At 36.9% G+C, this 20,927-nt stretch overlaps 1 protein-coding gene across 1 annotated transcript; it reads right to left on the reverse strand.

Annotated features, from left to right (window-relative positions):
- Window positions 1-863: 863 nt before the first annotated feature.
- LOC140846004 (olfactory receptor 5V1-like) lies at window positions 864-13,303 on the reverse strand. Its single transcript, XM_073221435.1, has 3 exons — window positions 13,198-13,303; window positions 12,620-13,138; window positions 864-964 (listed from the first exon to the last, which is right to left on the reverse strand). Exons 1-3 carry the CDS (start codon window positions 13,301-13,303, stop codon window positions 864-866), a joined length of 726 nt encoding a protein of 241 aa, XP_073077536.1.
- Between the last annotated feature and the right edge of the window lie 7,624 nt (window positions 13,304-20,927).

Here is a 20,927-nt window from a genome sequence, read left to right on the forward strand (position 1 = left end):
GCATCCTATGGCCAGGCAGATGTGTTACTTCTCTTGTATTTGGGTCTCTTGCATTCTGTGTACAAATCCTGACATTTCTGTGTGACTGAGCAAATTGCTTGGATCGGTGATGTACTGGAGTGTGGCCAGATGCTGATGTCAGCGTTCTTGTTCACGGAGATGAAGAGTGAATTTTGCAAATATGCAGGATAGGAAAGCCAGGGAGAGGCTTTTATTTGGAGATAAAGTGAGAGGACAGAGCTCCTGGTGCATACCAGGAGGGGACAAGCGAGTCTGTGGTGGTGCACTGTCTGGGGAATTTATAGGCAGTTGAGGATTTTTAGGAATGTGGAAAAGGGCCAGGGGTGCAGATTTGCTAAGTGGTCCCAGAATGCTTATCTCTGCTGAGACACCATGTCTGCTCTCCTCTGTTATTAGTCTTTCATCAAATTCTGTTAAATAAAGTCAACACAAGGAATTCATTCGTCCTGTTCTTCTCCAAGATAGTGGTTACCCTCAAGCAGTGGGGACATGTCAGTTAAGACTGCCTGCTCTGCCTTGAGATAGGCTGTTGGGCTATTGTCTGATTACCAGAGAATATGTTAGGGATCTTACTTCTCAACTCTGCTTTTTCACATGGAACCTTACTCGTAAAATGGAGGTCCTCCTACTCTTACTATACTGTTTATATCTCAGCAATTTTCCTCACAGGCAGGAAAAGTTCATCGTGTTGCCTCTCCCACGTCTCTGCCCCACCTCAGGGTTACAGTCCGGAATCACTATTTTAAACTTCCATCACAGGACTGTGGATTCTAACACCACAAAATACACAGTAAGGTCAGTATTTCAAAGTGGAGCACATGACATATGGGAGCATCTGCCTTTCAGTACATAAAGGAGAAGGACAGCAGTGTTAGTGTGGGCGTCACGGTCAGTGGGATAGAGGCTGGAGAATTGGTGAAGAGAATAAAGGAGTACAACGTTCCTGTTAAAAAATAAATTAGTCACAAAAATGGAAATAAAGCATGGGAAATAAAGTCAATAATGTTCTAATTTATTTGTATGTAGAGAGGTAACTAAATAGTGTGGTGAATATTTAAGAATATATATGTATATATATATGTGTGTGTGTGTTAAATCACTGTGTTGTACATATGAAATCAATGTATCAGACATCAAATACATCTCAATATATAGCAAAACTAAAGGGAATATTTCCTAACATAACAACATATACTCATTTTTTTCACAGATAAACTAGAATCAATATTTTTCAATTTAAAGTAGAACGTAGAATTTGACCAATAGATAAGCCATTTGAATTATCTCTATTTATGTGTTTTTTTTCTATGTTTTTATATTTGCAACCATTTTAAACCAATGGGACAAATTCAAACTCTTGTATTTTATCATCATTCTTATTTCAAAACTTACTGCTCTCTCATTGTTAGTTCAATTTCTGGTGTACATCTGAAAATTTCCCTGCTACTGTTTAATTTCCAGAATAATCAAATATCTCCTCCATTCACTCCATAGTTACTTACTTAAGGCTGCATTTTTCCAAGAGAAACCTGGAATGTGCTTGCACACTTGTAACTCTGTCAATATGGCAACTGTTGTGAGGTGGTACAGTTGAAGTGGAAAAGACCTGAGCTGTGCTACAAGATTCCATTGGCTGCTCCTACTGTCCCTTCATCTAATGTAATCTGAAGAATGCCCTGGATAGATGAACAGTCTGATACCTGCTCTCAGCTTTTTGAGACATTTATTAAACCATGAAGTGCAATCGCCAGGTGTTGCATGACAACACTGTGGTACCATGGACGTTTCCTGCCTGGGAACCCCATTTGGTTATATGCTCTATCCTATTGCCTGCAATAATTGACCCTTAATATCATGGAAATTTGCAGTGTATGGATGGAATCCAGAAAATACCCATGTTTGCTTTGGACATTTGCATACCTGATAGTAGAACTTAGTGAAGATATCATATATGGTATCCAGAAAGTCAACTTTGGGCACTGAATGCTCAACAGTTAAGGTTGGAGCTCCAATATGAGGTAAATGACTTTGACAAAGTGAGTTGACACTAAATTTAGTCATTTGATCTATCCTTTTGTATGAACTGTGTAGAGGATGGTTTTATTTCTTCAACGTTTTTAATAATAAAACACCATTCAAGTAAAGAAAAGTGCATAAACACATTGAGGTGTTCCTAATAAAAACTTTTTAATCCAAATACAAGTTGTTTCATTAGGTCTATGTCTATCATTTTAATTGTTGTTTGTTATTTCCCTGTATGAATGTGCCAAAGTGCATTTCTCCATTCTGATGTTGATGAACATTGAAAATAATTACCATCTCCCCTTTACAAGTGACGTTGTTTCTCAACATCCTTGGGAATGTGTTTGTTACCCACATGCAGGTATTTCAGTTGGGTAAGTACAAGGGTGGAATTGTTGATTTATGAGAAGCATATATTCAAAGTTGTTGGTTATCAATATATTTCTTACCACTGACATATGAAAGTTCAGTTTGCTTCAGATCCGTCACACCATTTATCACATATCAAAAATGTCATTAAATTTGACATTTTGGGTAGAAATGTAATGGTTTGTCATTGTGGTTTTAATCTGCAATTCCTGACATACAATGATGGTCGATGCTGAATTTGAAGCTGTTGACCCCTTGCCCACATGCACGTATGTTCCCCATTCTGCTTCAACATGATGACCTCTTACTATAATCCCAGTGGGTAGCATTCAGAGAGTTGCCTCTAATCCTGTGAACACGCTTGTCGCATTGTTTGCACAAACTGGGGATTCAGTGCCCCTAGGAAAATACTTCTCCCAACGACAAATAGGACTAATAATGAGTACATTGCTCCCTGGGTGAAGCAACTGAGAGACTTGTAGGTGTTGCCCAGGAATCGCCAGTGAGATTGAGTTTAGATAGTTAAGAAGAAATTTTCTCACTTTTTGATCCATATTTGTTAGGTAAAATCTCAGATAATCCAGTTTGTAAATACAAAAGTGAACAAAATATAAAATTTATCAGTAATCCACTATATTTTCCCCACTTTAAATAGAATTTTTCCAACTTGTGGAAATCTAAAGCTATTTTTAACTGAGAAATAACAATACTACTGGAGACCCTGATCTGGAATTTAGGAAACTGGAGTTTTAATTAGTCAGGTGCAGAGAGTGGGAACTAAGAAAATCAAGTGGTGTTTACATGGGAGTAATCTGTCTTTCGGCTTCCCTGATGTGTGTGTGTGTGTGTGTGTGTGTGTGTGTGTGCGCGCACGCGCGTGCGCACATATACACTCCTGCACTTTTGAGTGTATATGCTTTTTATACTTCGGTTTATATTTTGAATAGTAACCTTAGTTTGGGGACAAGACAGACAGCAGTTGTCACAGTTTAGGCACGTGAAATACATCATGAGTTGCCAGTAAGAATGTCACTCACAATATAAAGCTCTCTATGTTACTTTGCTGTTTTGCTGTTTTGTCTCTTAACTGGAGACCCATTCTTTTACCTATTTATATTTTGTTTTTGAATCTGAAGTCTTCACTGTTTTTTTTTTTTTTGGATGACGTTGAGTGTCTACATCCTAAATGCAAGTAGGACTGTACATCCCGCTCCATTTATGCCCAAGTGAGATGACCTGAATGCTGCATTGGCTGATTTGAATGTCCACATCCATTACTCTTCCAAATTCCAGTGTTAAATGCAATTTACTTAGTTTTCATTAAAAAATTTCCTTTGTTATTGCTTTTAAGATGATTAGTACATAATTTTTTCAGTTCATATTTTTGTGGTCATAGTTTTATCTCTGTTAAGTCCTAGGATACATAATGATTCATAAAAAATTCTGATGGGAGAAAGTTATCTTATTTTTAAGTTACCAAGAGAATTCATGTTAAGAAACAGCACAGGTGTTTGTCATGTCCATATTCTAATAGGGAAAGACATTAAAATCACCAAGAGCATCAGCTTTGATGTTGAAATATTTAGTATAGAACTGTGAAAATTTCTGTTTCTTCTCCTGCTGGTACATATTTCCCCTCCTCCCTCCATTCCTTGGACTTGCTCCTACCGTCTCCACCTCCTACTGCTCAGCATTTTCTTGCTTCTTTCTTACTCTGTCTTTCACTCCATATGATACTGTTCCCATAAACAATAAAATTGAAAGGATAAAATGCTATCAACAGTAGAAGTTATTTTTTTGAGAGAGAAAGTCTTCATCAGGGCAATCCTTTACACATACCACATCATTTCTGCCAGCACTCTGGAAACAAATTAAAGTGCTACTAATTAACAAATTCCTGGGAATAATATGTAATTTGAATTTACAATGGATGGAGAATGGAACATTTAGATACAGGAATTTTTGTGGATAAATGGAAACACATAATTTATAATGGCATTATTTTCCCTCCTGTCACTGAGGTATAGTTGGTGTAACATTGTATAAGGCTTAGGTATACAAAATTATAGCTTGATATACATACATGCTGTGAAATATCTGCCATCAAAAGGTGAGCTAACATATCTATCACCCCTAGTTATGACACTATCCTTTCTCCACCGTGTTTCTTGGCTGTTTTATCAGATATTAGCTGTCCATCCAGGTATGCTCATATCTGGAATGTTGATCCTTTCCATTGGCCTATGTGACTGTTGTTATACATTTTCATAAACTGGTACCATAATAATGTAGTTTTGTGATATAGTTTGAGTTGAAGAAGAGTTATGTTCTCTTTGATCTTCTCTCAGTATTCTGGAATTTAAGGTTCTATTTCATTACATACAATGAGCAGAGTTTTTGCTTCTATTTCTGGGAAAAGTGACATTGGAATTCTGGTAGGAATTGCATAGGATCTATAGTTAGCCTTGGGTAGTATTTACATTTTAACAATATGAATTACTTGAATATATTATCATTGGATATTTTACATGTATTTGTATATTTTAAATTTCTTTCATCAGTATTATACTTTACAAAGTTTTACAGTTTTCAGTAATGATCATACACTTCCTTGGTTCAACTTATTCAAAATAAGTTTGAGATGCAAATGTAAATGAGAATCTCATTTCCTTTATAGATAGCTAATTATTAATGTATCAAAATGCATTGGACACTCATCTGTAGATTTGATTTCTGTGAGTTTACTTAGTTTATGGGTTCAACGGTTTTTGATTGAATCTTGGGTATTTTTTATTGTTCCTGCCAATTTATTGATGTACATACAATAAAATGCACAAATCTCAGAGACAGGAGCCAAGAAGGCGGCATGAGTAGAGCAGCAGAAATCTCCTCCCAACACCAAATATATTTATGAAAATATAACAAAGACAACTCTTCCTAAAATAGAGACCATAGGACACAGGACAACATCCAGACCACATCCACACCTGCGAGAACCCAGCGCCACGCGAAGGGGGTAAGATACAAACCCCAGCCTGGCAGGACATGAGCACCCCTCTCCCCGGCCCCTGGCATGTGGAGAGGAGTCAGCAGGGAGGGAGAGAGAGCCCAGGACTGCTGAACACCCAGCCCCAGGATTCTGGGCCAGAGCGCAGACACAGTGCATGCATGGGGTCCTGGATACTGGGGAAACAGGGCGGCAGGACCAGTGAGCGGGTGCCTGAGGCTGACGTGGGAGAACAAAGAAATGGGAGCAGTTTTTTTTTTTTTTTTTGGCGATTGCTTTTTGTAAGCCTTAAAGGGACAGGGACCCCAATAACAGGGAAACAGGGCAGCAAGACCAGTGAGCGGGTGCCTGAGACCGACGCCTGAGGACAAAGAAAATCACGTGTTTTTCCCTTTTTTTTTGGCGAGTGCTTTTTGGAAGACTTAAAGGGACAGGGACCCCCAATACTAAGGAAACAGGGCAGCAAGACCAGTGAGTGGGTGCCTGAGACCGGCGCCTGAGGACAAAGAAAATTGCGTGTTTTTCCCCCCTTTTTTTTTGGCGAGTGCTTTTTGGAAGCCTTAAAGAAACAGGGACCACAATATTAAGGAAACAGGGCAGCAAGACCGGTGAGCGGGGGCCTGAGTCTGGCACCTGAGGACAAAGATAATCATGTGTTTTTCACTTTATTTTTTATTTATTTTTTCTCTTTCATTGTTGCTGTTGTTGTTTTGGTTTGGAGAGTGCTTTTTGGAAGTCTTAAAGGGGCAGGACAGGACACTTAGCCCAGAGGCAGGGAATCTGGGGATCTCTGGGCAATCTAACCTCCTGGGAAAACAGGGAGCACAGAGGACCCTCACAGAGATAAACAGCCTCCAGGTGGCTCCCCCTCCAACATGGCTCCACCATTTTGGAAGAACAGCCCCAGCGAGGCCACGCCCACAGCAACTGCTGAGATAAACTCCAAACCAACGGGGCAGGTAACTGAAGCCCCGTCTGCACACAGCTGCCAAGCATAAGCCACTAGAGGTCGCTATTTTCCCAGGAGAGGAAGGCCACAAACCAACAAGAAGGAAAGCTCTCCCAGCTCTCACTCGTACCAGCTCTGCAAGCTATCTCTATTACCATGAAAAGGCAAAACTACAGGGAGACAAAGATCAAAGAGACAACACCTGAGGAGAAAGACCTAACCAGTCTTCCTGAAAAAGAATTCAAAATAAAAATCATGAACATGTTGACAGAGATGCAGAGAAAAATGCAAGAGCAATGGGATGAGATGAAGAGAAAAATGCTAGAGAAATGGGAGGAAGTCCGGAGGGAGATCACAGATGTCAGGAAGGAAAGCACGGAAGTGAAACAAACCCTGGAAGGATTTATAAGCAGAATGGATAAGATGCAAGAGGCCATTGAAGGAATAGAAACCAGAGAAGAGGAACGTATAGAAACTGACATAGAGATAAAAGGATCTCCAGGAATGAAACAAAACTAAGAGAACTATGTGACCAATCCAAAAGGAATAATATTTGTATTATAGGGGTACCAGAAGAAGAAGAAAGAGGAAAAGGGATAGAAAGTCTCTTTGAAGAAATAATTGATGAAAACTTCTGCAAATTGGGGGAGGAAATAATCGAATAGACCACGGAAATACACAGAACCCCCAACAGAAAGGATCCAAGGAGGACAACACCAAGACACATAATAATTATAATGGCAAAGATCAAGGACAAGGAAAGAGTTTTAAAGGCAGCTAGAAAGAAAAAGGTCACCTATAAAGGAAAACCCATCAGGCTAACATCAGACTTCTTGACAGAAACCCTACAAATAAGAAGAGAATGGCATGATATATTTAATGAAAAGAAACAGCAGGGCCTTGAATCAAGGATACTGTATCCAGCACGACTATCATTTAAATATGATGGCAGGATTAAACAATTCCCAGACAAGCAAAAGCTGAGGGAATTTGCTTCCCACAAACCACCTCTACAGGGCATCATACAGGGACTGCTCTAGATGGGAGCACTCCTAAAAGGAGCACAGAAAAAAACATGCAACATATGAAGAATGGAGAAGGAGGAATAAGAAGGGAGAGAAGAAAAGAATCTCCAGACAGTGCATATAACAGCTCAATAAGCGAGCTAAGTTAGGCAGTAAGATACTAAAGAAGCTAACCTTGAACCTTTGGTAAACACGAATCTAAAGCCTGCAATGGCAATAAGTACATATCTCTCAATAGTCACCCTAAATGTAAATGGACATAATGCACCAATCAAAAGACACAGAGTACTAGAATGGATAAAAAAGCAAGACCCATCTATATGCTGCTTATAAGAAACTCACCTCAAACCCAAAGACGTGCACAGACTAAAAGTCAAGGGATGGAAAAAGATATTTCAGGCAAACAACAGTGAGAAGAAAGCAGGGGTTGCAGTACTAATATCAGACAAAATAGACTTCAAAACAAAGAAAGTAACAAGAGATAAAGAAGGACACTACATAATGATAAAGGGCTCAGTCCAACAAGAGGATATAACCATTCTAAATATATATGCACCCAACACAGGAGCACCAGCATTTGTGAAACAAATACTAACAGAACTAAAGAGGGAAATAGACTGCAATGCATTCATTTTAGGAGACTTCAACACACCACTCACCACAAAGGATAGATCCACCAGGCAGAAAATAAGTAAAGACACACAGGCACTGAACAACACACTAGAACAGATGGACCTAATAGACATCTATAGAACTCTACATCCAAAAGCAACAGGATATGCATTCTTCTCAAGTGCACATGGAACATTCTCCAGAATAGACCACATACTAGCTCACAAAAAGAGCCTCAGTAAATTCCAAAATATTGAAATTCTACCAACCAATTTTTCAGACCACAAAGGTATAAAACTAGAAATAAATTCTACAAAGAAAACAAAAAAGGCTCACAAACATATGGAGGCTTAACAACATGCTTCTAAATAATCAATGTTTCAATGAACAAATCAAAATAGAGATCAAGGAATATATAGAAACAAATGACAACATCAACACAAAGCCCCAACTTCTGCGGGATGCAGCAAAAGCAGTCTTAAGAGGAAAGTATATAGTGATCCAGGCACATCTGAAGAAGGAGGAACAATCCCAAATGAATAGTCTAAAATCACAAGTATCAAAACTGGAAAAAGAAGAACAAATGTTGCCTAAAGTCAGCAGAAGGAGGGACATAATAAAGACCAGAGAAGAAATAAACAAAATTGAGAAGAATAAAACAATAGCAAAAATCAATAAAACCACGAGCTGGTTCTTTGAGAAAATAAACAAAATAGATAAGCCTCTAAACAAACTTAATAATATCAACAGCATCATAAATGAGAACGGAATAATCATGACAGACTCCACAGAAATACAAAGAATTATTAAAGACTACTAAGAAAACCTATATGCCAACAAGCTGGAAAACCTAGAAGAAATGCACAACTTCCTAGAAAAATACAACCTCCCAAGACTGACTAAGGAAGAAACACAAAAGTTAAACAAACCAATTACGAGCAAAGAAATTGAAACGGTAATCAAAAAACTACCCAACAACAAAAGCCCAGGACCGGACGGAATAACCTCGGAATTTTATCAGACACACAGAGAAGACATAATACCCATTCTCCTTAAAGTGTTCCAAAAAAATAGAAGAGGAGGGTATGCTCCCAAACTCATTCTATGAAGCCAACATCACCCTAATACCAAAACCAGGCAAAGAACCCACCAAAAAAGAAAATTACAGACCAATATCCCTGATGAATGTAGATGCAAAAATACTCAATAAAATATTAGCAAACAGAATTCAACAGTATATCAAAAGGATCATACACCATGACCAGGTGGGGTTCATCCCAGGGATGCAAGGATGATACAACATTCGAAAATCCGTCAACATCATCCACCACATCAACAAAAAGAAAGACAAAAACCACATGATCATCTCCATAGATGCTGAAAAAGCATTTGACAAAATTCAACATCCATTCATGATAAAAACTCTCAGCAAAATGGGAATAGAGGGCATGTACCTCAACATAATAAAGGCCATATATGATAAACCCACAAACAGCATTATACTGAACAGTGAGAAGCTGAAAGCATTTCCTCTGAGATCGGGAACCAGACAGGGATGCCCATTCTCCCCACTGTTATTTATCATAGTACTGGAGGTCCTAGTCACGGCAATCAGACAAAACAAAGAAATACAAGGATTCCAGATTGGTAAAGAAGTTAAACTGTCACTATTTGCAGATGATATGATACTGTACATGAAAAACCCTAAAGACTCCACTCCAAAACTATTGGAACTGATATTGGAATACAGCAAAGTTGCAGGATACAAAATTAACACACAGAAATCTGTAGCATTCCTATACACTAACAATGAACCAACAGAAAGAGAAATCTGGAAAACAATTCCATTCACAATTGCATCAAAAAGAATAAAATACCTAGGAATAAACATAACCAAAGAAGTGAAAGACCTATACCCTGAAAACTACAAGTACCTCTTAAGAGAAATTGGAGGGGACACTAACAAATGGAAACTCATCCCATGCTCTTGGCTAGGAAGAATTAATATTGTCAAAATGGCCATCCTGCCTAAAGCAATATACAGATGTGATACAATCCCTATCAAATTACCAGCAACATTGTTCAATGAACTAGAAAAAATAATTCAAAAATTCATATGGAAACACCAAAGACGCCGAATAGCCAAAGCAATCCTGAAAAAGAAGAATAAAGTAGGGGGGATCTCATTCCCCAACTTCAAGCTCTACTACAAAGCCATAGTAATCAAGACAATTTGGTACTGGCACAAGAACAGAGCCACAGACCAGTGGAACAGATTAGAGGCTCCAGAAATTAATCCAAACATATATGGTCAATTAATATTTGATAAAGGAGCCATGGACATACAATGGCAAAATGACAGTCTCTTCAACAGACAGTGCTGGCAAACTGGACAGCTACATGTAGGAGAATGAAACTGGACCATTGTCTCACCCCATATACAAAGGTAAACTCAAAATGGATCAAAGACCTGAATGTAAGTCATGAAACCATTAAACTCTTGGAAAAAAACATAGGCAAAAACCTCTTAGACATAAACATTAGTGACCTCTTCTTGAACATATCCCCCCGGGCAAGGAAAACAACAGCAAAAATGAGCAAGTGGGACTACATTAAGCTGAAAAGCTTCTGTACAGTGAAAGACACTGACACCATCAATAGAACAAAAAGGAACCCTACAGTATGGGAGAATATATTTGAAAATGACTGATCCGATACAGGCTTGATGTCCGTAATATATAAAGAGCTCAGACTCCTCAACAAACAAAAACCAAATAACCCAATTAAAAAATTGGCAGAGGAACTGAACAGACAGTTCTCTAGAAAAAAAATACAGATGGCCAAGAGACACATGAAAAGATGCTCCACATCGCAAATTATCAGAGAAATGCAAATTAAAACTACAATGAGGTATCACCTCACACCAGTAAGGATGGCTGCCATCCAAAACACAAGCAACAACAAATGTTGACGAGGCTGTGGAGAAAGGGGAACCCTCCTACACTGCTGGTGAGAATCTAAATTAGTTCAACCATTGTGAAAAGCAGTATGGAGGTTCATCAAAATGCTCAAAAGAGTCCTACCATTTGACCCAGGAATTCCACTCTTAGGAATTTACCCTAAGAACACAGCAATCAAGTTTGAGAGAGACAGATGCACCCCTATGTTTATCGCAGCACTATTTACAATAGCCAAAAATTGGAAGCAACCTAAATGTCCATCAGTAGATGAATGGATAAAGAAGCTGTGGTACATATACACAATGGAATACTACTCAGCCATAAGAAGAGGGAAAATCCTACCATTTGCAGCAACATGGATGGAGCTGGAGGGTATCCTGCTCAGTGAAATAAGCCAAGTGGAGAAAGAGAAATACCAAATGATTTCACTCATCTGTGGAGTATAAGAACAAAGGAAAAACTGAAGAAACAAAACAGCAGTGGAATCACAGAACCCAAGAATGGACCAGCAGGAAGCAATGGGAAAGGGCCTGGCAAGGATGGGTGAGTAGGGAGGGATAAGGGTGGAGGATTAATAAGGGGGGTATTAAGATTAGCATGCATAGGGGGAGGTGGGAGAACGGGGAGGGCTGTACAACACAGAGAACACAAGTAGTGATTCTTCAACATTTTGCTATGCTGATGGATAGTGACTGTAAAGGGGTTTAGACAGGGGACCTGGTATAGTGGAGAGTCTAGTAAACATAATATTTTTCATGTAAGTGCAGATTAAAGATAAGAAAAAAAAAGAAAGAAAGAAAAGGGGGTTTACTCCCTGATAGGATAAAACTAACTGTAAATCAACGATTAAAGCATGCTTATATATCCTTAATTTTGATCACTTAAAGGGTGTCTGATGATCGGCCATGGAGGCACTCTTTTCTAATAATATTCCTTTCTCTTAATAAAATTAAAAAAAATAAAAAAAACTAAAAAAAGCAGTTCCTGTGTGCTGACCTCCAATGAGTTCTACACAGTGGTATAGAGGGCATGTCAAAGTGTGGGCAAAGGGTCTGTTTGTTTCTATGCAGAAGATCAAGGCCTAGCTTGGTTACCCAGAAAATGAACTAAGATATGATATGAGGAGGAGCTTCCGGCATCAGCACTCTCTGGGGGACTTGTGCTGGGGGATGATCATCAAAAAGCCTCCACAGGGATCCGGGCGATGCTGCGGTTGTGGCTGCGTCCATCCCACCATTTCCTGGACTTGCCACTGGAATGAGGAGGGAGATGTCTAGGCTGGCATGTGCATACAGTGAGACAACGAATTTGAGTGGATCTGTACTGTTGTAACTCAACCAGGAGTTGGGAGGGGTGCAAGTTGTAGCGCTCCAAAATCTTATGACTATAGACTATCTACGGTTAAAAGAACATATGGGATGTGAACAGATCCCAGAAATGGGTTGCTTTAATTTGTCTGATTTCTCTCAGACAGTTCAAGTAGAGTTGGACAATATCCATCATATTATAGACAAATTTTCACAAATGCCTAGGGTGCCTAACTGGTTTTCTTGGCTTCACTGGAGATGGCTGGTAATTATAGATTTGCTTAGTTTATGTCACCATATGCCTATTATGTTAATATGTGTGCGCAAGTTAGTTAGTAGTTTATAACCTACACATGTGGAGAAGGCTTTCTGCTTCCCTTCCACTGACTGGATCTTTAGGATGGTAGATATGATGTAAATGTAAGAGATGATGGTAGTTAGGAAGGCACTGATTGCCAAGATACTTCCTACAATGAAAACGAGCATTTCTGCCATGTACGTGGATGAGCAGGAGAGGGCCACCACTGGGGGGATGTCACAGTAGTACTGGTTAACCCGATTGGACTTGCAGAAGGACAGTCGGAAGGTGGACACAGTGTGGAGGAGGGAATTGAGAAATCCTGTTGCCCAGGTCCCAGATGCTAGCTGTGCACAGTGACCCTTTGTCATGATGAAGGTGTAACAGAGGGGGAAGCAGATGGCCACGTACCGGTCATAAGCCATGATAGCGAGAAGGAAGACTTCAGTCCCCGTCAGGGCCACCAGGAAATAAAGCTGCAAAGCAGAGCCCAGAAGGGAAATGCTGTTATTCCCAGTCAAGAGGTTGTCCAGCATCTTGGGGACGGTAGCTGATGGGCAGAATATGTCTAAGAGGGACAGATTGGCCAGAAATAATACATGGGTGTGCGCAGCTTCTTCTCTGTACCGATGGCCAAGAGAATGGCCCCGTTTCCCACCAAGATGACCTGGTAGGTGATGGCAAAGACCACAAACAGAGGATAGCGAACCTCGGGGAGGTCAGAGAGCCCCATGAGGATAAAGTGAGTCACGGGGGTGAGATTGTAGCCGTCCACCCCCTCTCTCCACAGGGGTCTCTCTGGAAGGAAGGAAGCCAACAAGCACAGGTTAGAGAAAAAAACAAGGGAACTATTTATTAGAAATTTGAAAAACACTGTGTGTGGTTGGTGATGAATATGTTAGCCTTATTTAATTAAAGATTCCAATTATTACAACTGTTGTTAAAATCATCTTCTGATTTCATGCTGTTTCTTTCAATATTCATCTTCAGATCCTCTCACTAAGGAAGCCCTCTGAGACCCTGAGGAGACATTTAACAATTCACCTTCTCAGTAAAAATCGTTGTGGACCTTTCCCAAGTGTTTGGGATTTCACAATTCAGTGAGAGTTACCTGTGTTTTCTTCACACCTACTTGGTCATTTACTTATTTTGCTTTGTAGTATCTCAGTGTGTATAATTTTATGCACTATCTCAATTCTAAGCACCTCTAAGGCAGAAGCTATGTATTTTCCAAGGTATATATATTTTTTGCAATATACTTTTTATACAATATTATGTTCATATTAGATGTATAACAAAGTGAGTCAATAATTACACAAATGCAAGGTGCTTGCCGGAGTAAATGTAGATCCCCCTGTTGCCCCAATATTACTATATTATTGGTCATATTTTCTATGTTGCACTTCCATTCCTATAGATAATTCATTTTATAATTTGAGGTTTGTAACTTTGTATCCCCTTCACCTTTTTCAGTCCTCCTCCTACCCCCTGATTTCACTTATATGTACCACAAAAAGGCCACAAACAATAATAAATAAATACTGGTATATATTTTAATAGCTGGTAGCAAAGAGCAGACATATAAAAAAGAAAAATTACCAAAAATTTTTGTGTGGAAAATAATGAATAGTGTGTCTCCAGCTTACACAAATGTATTGGTGAGAATAAATATGGCAATGCTTTTATAAATTAGAATCCTATTCATTGAAGTATGAATTTTAACATGTCCAGAATGACTGTATTTTTTAAAAATTTTAATTATCTTATAAAACGTAAACTAAGAAAACAAATAGACTCGTAAACACAGAGAACAGACTGCTGCTTACCACTGGCGATGCAGATGTAAATATGTGTAGGACGAGACGTACAAACTTTTAATATTAAGATAATTTAATCAGAGAGATGGAGGCATGGCACAGGCAGTAGAGTTCACAATACTGTCATATAATTCCGTGGGGACACAGGAGCTGTGCTCACCGTGGTGAACATTTGGTCATGGGTACAATTTTTGGGTCACTTGGGTGTTCCTGTGAAACCAACATAATATTGAATCTCAACAATATTTCTTTAAAAAATTAAATTAAGAAATCAAATAAAACTAGGTCAGTAGTGTCTAAATGTGAGTGAAACTAGGAACAAATATATTCACATGATATTCAAATCCCATTGTCCTTAAAACAAATGTCATCATACGTGTAATTATTCAAGGGTATATGAAGGTACAAAATTTTAAATGATTGAAGCCCTTGTTCTTAGTAAGACAATTTAATTTTTGAATTGCATTTGTACTTACAATAATTTTAACTGAAGGTCTAAGAATCATTACTTCTATATATGCTTCTGTCACTTTGAAAACTGTATTTTTTAAATACCACATGTGCATGATAGAGAAACAGTAAGATGATTATAAAATAAAATATAAACATTTTCAGTGGTTCAACCTCCATACTTATTTTATCTACTGGAAATTATTAACAATATATTTGGTAAGATTAAATGTATAATATAAATGATACAAATTATCTGGAAATATTTATTCATACAGATGTATCAAATTATTATCAATCATGTTTTTTGTAATGCAGAATTTCTTTATATCCTTCCTTCTTTTCTTTTCCTTTCTATTCTTTCTTGGTATCTTCCCTTCTCACAGCCTTTCTGCCAGCCTGTCTGTCTGTCTTTTGAAAACTGCAGAAATTATTCTGGATGTCTATCTTTTAAAAAATTTTACTATTTCTTATATATTACATAAAACTAATAAAATCATGAATAGCTACCTGAGGGCTACTGCTTCTTAGCCTTACTTAGTTAAAATATAGTTAGTGTACACTTTATATTGTTTTCAGTATACAACATAGTGATCTGACAATGCTAACCTTTGCTATACCTTTGCTATATACTTTTTTTTCCACCATGAAAAATGTAGATACTATTTGTAGATAATATACAAGTATTCCACAATACCATTTATTATATTTCATATACTTTACTCTCATCCCATGGCTAATTTATTTTATAATTGGAAGCCTGCATCTCTGTCTCTCCTTGACTCACTCTGACCACACTCCCATCCCTCTTCCCCATGCAATATTTAATAAGAATCTCTGATGTTATTGTGGGATGATTTTACTCTTCCTTCACATAGCCAAGATCTGTACCTTGCTTCCGAGAAAAATAAAAAGAAAAAAAAAATGAAAAAAAATTTTCATATTAAAGTCATGAAATTTAGGAAAGAAAATGGTTATACTAACAACAATGTACTTGGATATAATTATTCAATCAGTGGGTGTTCAGTGAGTGAATTAGAAAGTGTGAAACAAAAAACATCGACCCTGTCAGTTCACAAAGATCAAGGCTCTACAGAAGCACAATTTCAGTTTTCTACATCTTTATATATTCAGTTTAAGAAATTGTTGTAGTAAATTTATGAAATTTTAAAAGATACTATTACAAGAAAATTAATGTCTTGAGGCATTAAATATTAAATTTCGCCAAGATTAGCTCTCTCATGGATACTATCCAGAGAACAGCTTTCTTAATTATATACCTTACCCCTTTGCCTGCGTTTAAAATGAAATGCACCTCATCTGAAGCTCTGTTCTTTTATCAAATGTTTACTTCTGGGATTCGCTATATGGAGAAAAAGTTAATTAGTTAATCAAGCAAAAATAATCTCTGATAAATCTTGAATTTTTTAAGATAGTTAAAATATTATCATTTCTTTAGTATAGTAATATGAAATAAAATTACATTAAAAATTATGCACAGGAAGGTGTTTCTTATTAAGGCTCTATTGATAAAGAAGAAATGCATATCCTTCCTCTTTAACCCAGTGGATTGATAAGTAATCATTTAAAACAGTCAAAAATGTCCTAAATTTCATCACTCTTCCTGTTTCGTTGAATCCTTACCGCCTGTTAGGTCTCATGGACCAATATTTTAGGGGACACACATTTAGGTCTTCGGGTCAGAGAATCCATTTGATACAGGAGAACTTCACAGCCAGAGGATCTGGATACACACTTGCTTGCATGTGGATGTACAATTTCTAGGGCTGAAATTAAACAATTATAAGCATTTATTTACACACACACTCTGTAATAGTAGAAATTCCACAACCTTTATCTTCCCTCTTTAGTATTAAATTTTAACTAATTTATCTAAGTTATACATGTTAATACCATACTAACATGTTGACCAATATCAAATTATTGATTTTAGCTTAAAAAGTGCAGAATTTACTTTACACTTTCATTGCCTTTTCAGAGAGCTCATTCCCAATAAAAACATTCAACCAAGGGAAAGTAAAATAATCTGCCTAAAGGAAAAGAGGAACCAAAACTAAAGCAAACTCCTCACCCACATACAGTGTGAATATTGCAACTTATTTTATAGTTTATAGTACCCATGTTTTTCTTAGAAAAAAACAATAATAAGCACTTACTTATTTTATACTTATTCAATTTAATTTAAGTTGAAAGAAAGCTAAATTACAGAAGAGTAAAATTTTGTTTGTTGTAACTGTCTAGGTAAAATTTAACAAAGGATATTCAAGAATTGAATTGCAAGATAAAAGTAAATAGTAAAATAATGTTATGACATTTTTTTCTGTAATCAGCTAAATCATTCTTTCAAAATAAAATTATACCATCCATTTGTAAAAATTTGTATTTGTCATGCTAGACAAGTAAACTTTAACACAACCTTTACTCATTATTATATATCTTTATATCATTAGGACTATCCAAATGGAGTTTTGCTACAACACTTCAGGTCAAATTGAGAGCAACTTCAAACTTATTTCAAACTGTAAAATATAATAATTAAGTTGTTTTCTATCAGAATAATGATTTATTATAAAACTAGTTTATATTCGCTTAAAAATACACGTGTGCAGATGATACAATGTATGTGTGCATTTAGTAAGTTCGGGCGAAGGGAGTATCAATGTCCTATGGCACAATGGTGTATTATGCCATTCCAATTTTTCTATAACTGTGTAACTATTCAAGATAAAACATTAGGAAGAAATAAACATGAACATAAAAATTACACTGTTAAAAATATGTTTCACAATCCAGCCCCTTGCCTGCATTCCTATTCTATCTCCCTGTGATTGTAAAATTCTAAACTTTACCCTGTATTTTCATATGGAAACATGCTATTTCCATTTACCCCAAGTAATTCAGCTACATGGGCATCCTATGTTAACCATTTTTCTTTTATTTTAAATTTCTCTACTGATACATTAGAAGATTTGTAGTCTTTTTTATGTTTTTACATGGTTTCTACTGTACTTTATGAAATAGATTTTAATTTCAATTGCTTTTTCTGTTACCTTCACCTTTTACAACTTCAGACGATAGAAATGGGTACCCTATTATAATCAGGAACTGCCTATATATTTTCTCTGCTATCCTCTCAAATCCTCTTTCTCTCTCCTTTGTTGAAAGTTGCTTGACTAATGTATTCGTTGGAAACCATAACTTTGAATCAAAACACACCCATAAACAATGTGGCAAAATTAGAGGTTTTCTTTCACAGTAAAGAAATGGGTGAGATTCCACCATCAAACATGACCGGGCACCTGGGCTCCCATAGGTTTCTCCTCAGCATTCTAAGAACGTGGTTCTAATTCTCAGGAATCAAAGCAAGCCTGGCAGCTGCATCCATCCCTGCACCCATCCACTGTAACTCCAAACGTTTGCAATCAGTGGACGGCACCCCCAGTCGTTGCATCCGGGTCCTGGCACCTGCAAGGAGGGAAGGGCATGTGAGCTTCACTGAGACCCTTGGAAGAATGCTTTGTGGAACTCCTTTTTTTCTATTTAATCTATATTTGAAAAGGTTGTGTTATCTGGACACCTTCAGATGTCAAGGAGTCCTGGACATACGGTTTTCATTTGAGTCAAATCTTTGTAAAGCGACCAGCAGTGTCAAGACCTGCATATATTCTAAGTTCTTTCTCATATATTTATATTAAAAAATTAGCATGCTCTCTATATACATACATATGCTTATACATATGTATTTAATTTTAAACTGCATATATTCATATCCAGGCAGAAGTATTTGATTAACCATCAGGCTTATGTAACACATTACAATCTCCTTTAGTCTGACTTTTCATTTGTTATTTTAGTAAATTATGAGCTGTCCACTAATATTTATTCTCTTTTTAATGATGGGCTTATGGTTGGAGAAGTAGAATTATCTATGTAAACCTCATCAGCAAAAAAGACATCCAGAATAATGGGTACAAGTTCCATTTTCTTGTACTTAGATGGTCAACCTTATAAAAAGTTCAAGTTGATGCAATATAGCAAATTTGATATGTGTATATTCCATGTCATAATAGTAAACAAGGTAGGAAATTGAACACTACATTCTTATTTGTAATATGTTAGTATTTGTATATTGTCAAAATAATTGCTTTTATGCATATATGATTTAACATTTCGTTCTTCATAAACAGTTCCTTATCTATGATTATATATTTAACTCTAAGTTTTTTGGACCTGTTTCTCTGAATTTCTCCCTCAATGAATGCAACATAAAAGTTGCAATTCTTGTTTAAGAAATAATAACAATTTTCACTATTAAAATAACTATTAAAATAAAAGTACATAAAAAGAGTATGGAAACATAAACTTACGGATTTTCCTCGCTTCTTTCAATTATGTTTCCTTACTGTTACAGGAAAATAAATATCATTTTTTTTTGTATATGGTTCCATGAATTTTGTCACTTGTTTAGAGTCTTGGGGCTACCACTGCAATAGAAACATAAAGATTTTCCCAGATCCCTCTCATATTCCTTGGTATCCACATCCTCACTCAGTCCCTAGCTCCTAACAGGGAATTGTCTCTTCTTCCTTATAGCTTTGCCATGTGGAGAATTTATACACATAGAATCAACAATATGTAAATTTTGAGACTACTTGTTTCACTCAGCATAAGTGTTTTGGATTTCATACAAATTATTGCACATATTGTAGTAAATTTTTATCGCCAAGCAGTAAATTTTTATATGTATCTTTGAAGAACATCTGTATTATTTCCTGATTTTGAGGATTCCAAATAAATGGCTATCGATTGATATTGTATACAGATTGGTATATATAATTTTCTACTTCTCCAAAAAAGCTAGGGCTATGATTTCTGGGTAATGAGTATATGTTTACTGTATTAGAAACTGACCACATTTTTTCAGATTAGGTACAGCATTTTACATTGCCACCAGCAGTGCATGAGAGATTCAGTTGTTCATCCTCAAACCCATTTGAAATGGTCACTATGTTGTATTTTACTGCTGGTTCCATATGTAACCTTGATTTGCATTTCCATGTCTATTGATCCTGAACATCTTCTTTTCCTTACTTACCATTTATCACATCAGTGAAGTGACTATCGATATTTTTAATTGTGTCATTTAGTTTATACTGGAATACTGGGTGATTTCTTTCTAATTTATTTTCATTAAACTATAGCAGAAATAAAATATTATATTGGTTTCAATTATGCTATACAATGATTCTACAGTTAAACCCACTATTAAAACCTCATCCCAACGAGTACGCTTACTATGTGTCAACATAGGAGGACGTTAAAGAATCACTGTCTTCTGCATACTGCACTCCCAACTTGTGATCAACTTATGATTGAGATTTTGGGCCTATTTATCTGCCTCACTCACACTACCCACCCACACTAACCTCTCCCCCATGGTGACTTCCAGACCTCTCTCGGTGTCTATAAATCTACTTTTATTTTAATTTTGATTTCTTTTTTTTTCAATTCCATACATAAGTGATATCATATTGTATTTCCCTTTATCCATCTGGTTTATTTCATATAACATAATACTTTCTGGATCCATCCATATGGTTGCAAATGGCAGGATTTCTTTCTTTTTTATGGATGAATAATATTCCATTGTGTATATGTACCACCTCTTATTTATTCATTAATCTGGTTATGGATGCTTAACTTAGGTTGCTTCCATATACTGGCTATTGTAAACAATACATAAGTAAACACAGGGATGCACATATCATTGTGAAACAGGGATTTTGAATTCTTTTCATAAATACCTGGAAGTGGACTTACTGGGTCATATGGAATTTCTATTTTTAGTTGCTTAGGACTCTGCATATTTCTTTCCATAGTCTGCATCAATTTACATTCCCACCAGCAGTGCAGGAAGACTCGCTTTTCCCCACATCCTCACCAATGCTTGTTTCCTGTCTTTCAGACAGTGGCCACTCTAACTGCCGTGAGGTTAGAGCTCCTGCGCTTTGGTTTGCATTTCCCTGGTGACTGACAATGTGCCAGTAACCATCAGGAATGAAAATAAAA

The sequence above is a fragment of the Manis javanica genome, chromosome 14 (genome assembly GCF_040802235.1).
Source record: "Manis javanica isolate MJ-LG chromosome 14, MJ_LKY, whole genome shotgun sequence".
Lineage (NCBI taxonomy): Eukaryota > Metazoa > Chordata > Mammalia > Pholidota > Manidae > Manis > Manis javanica.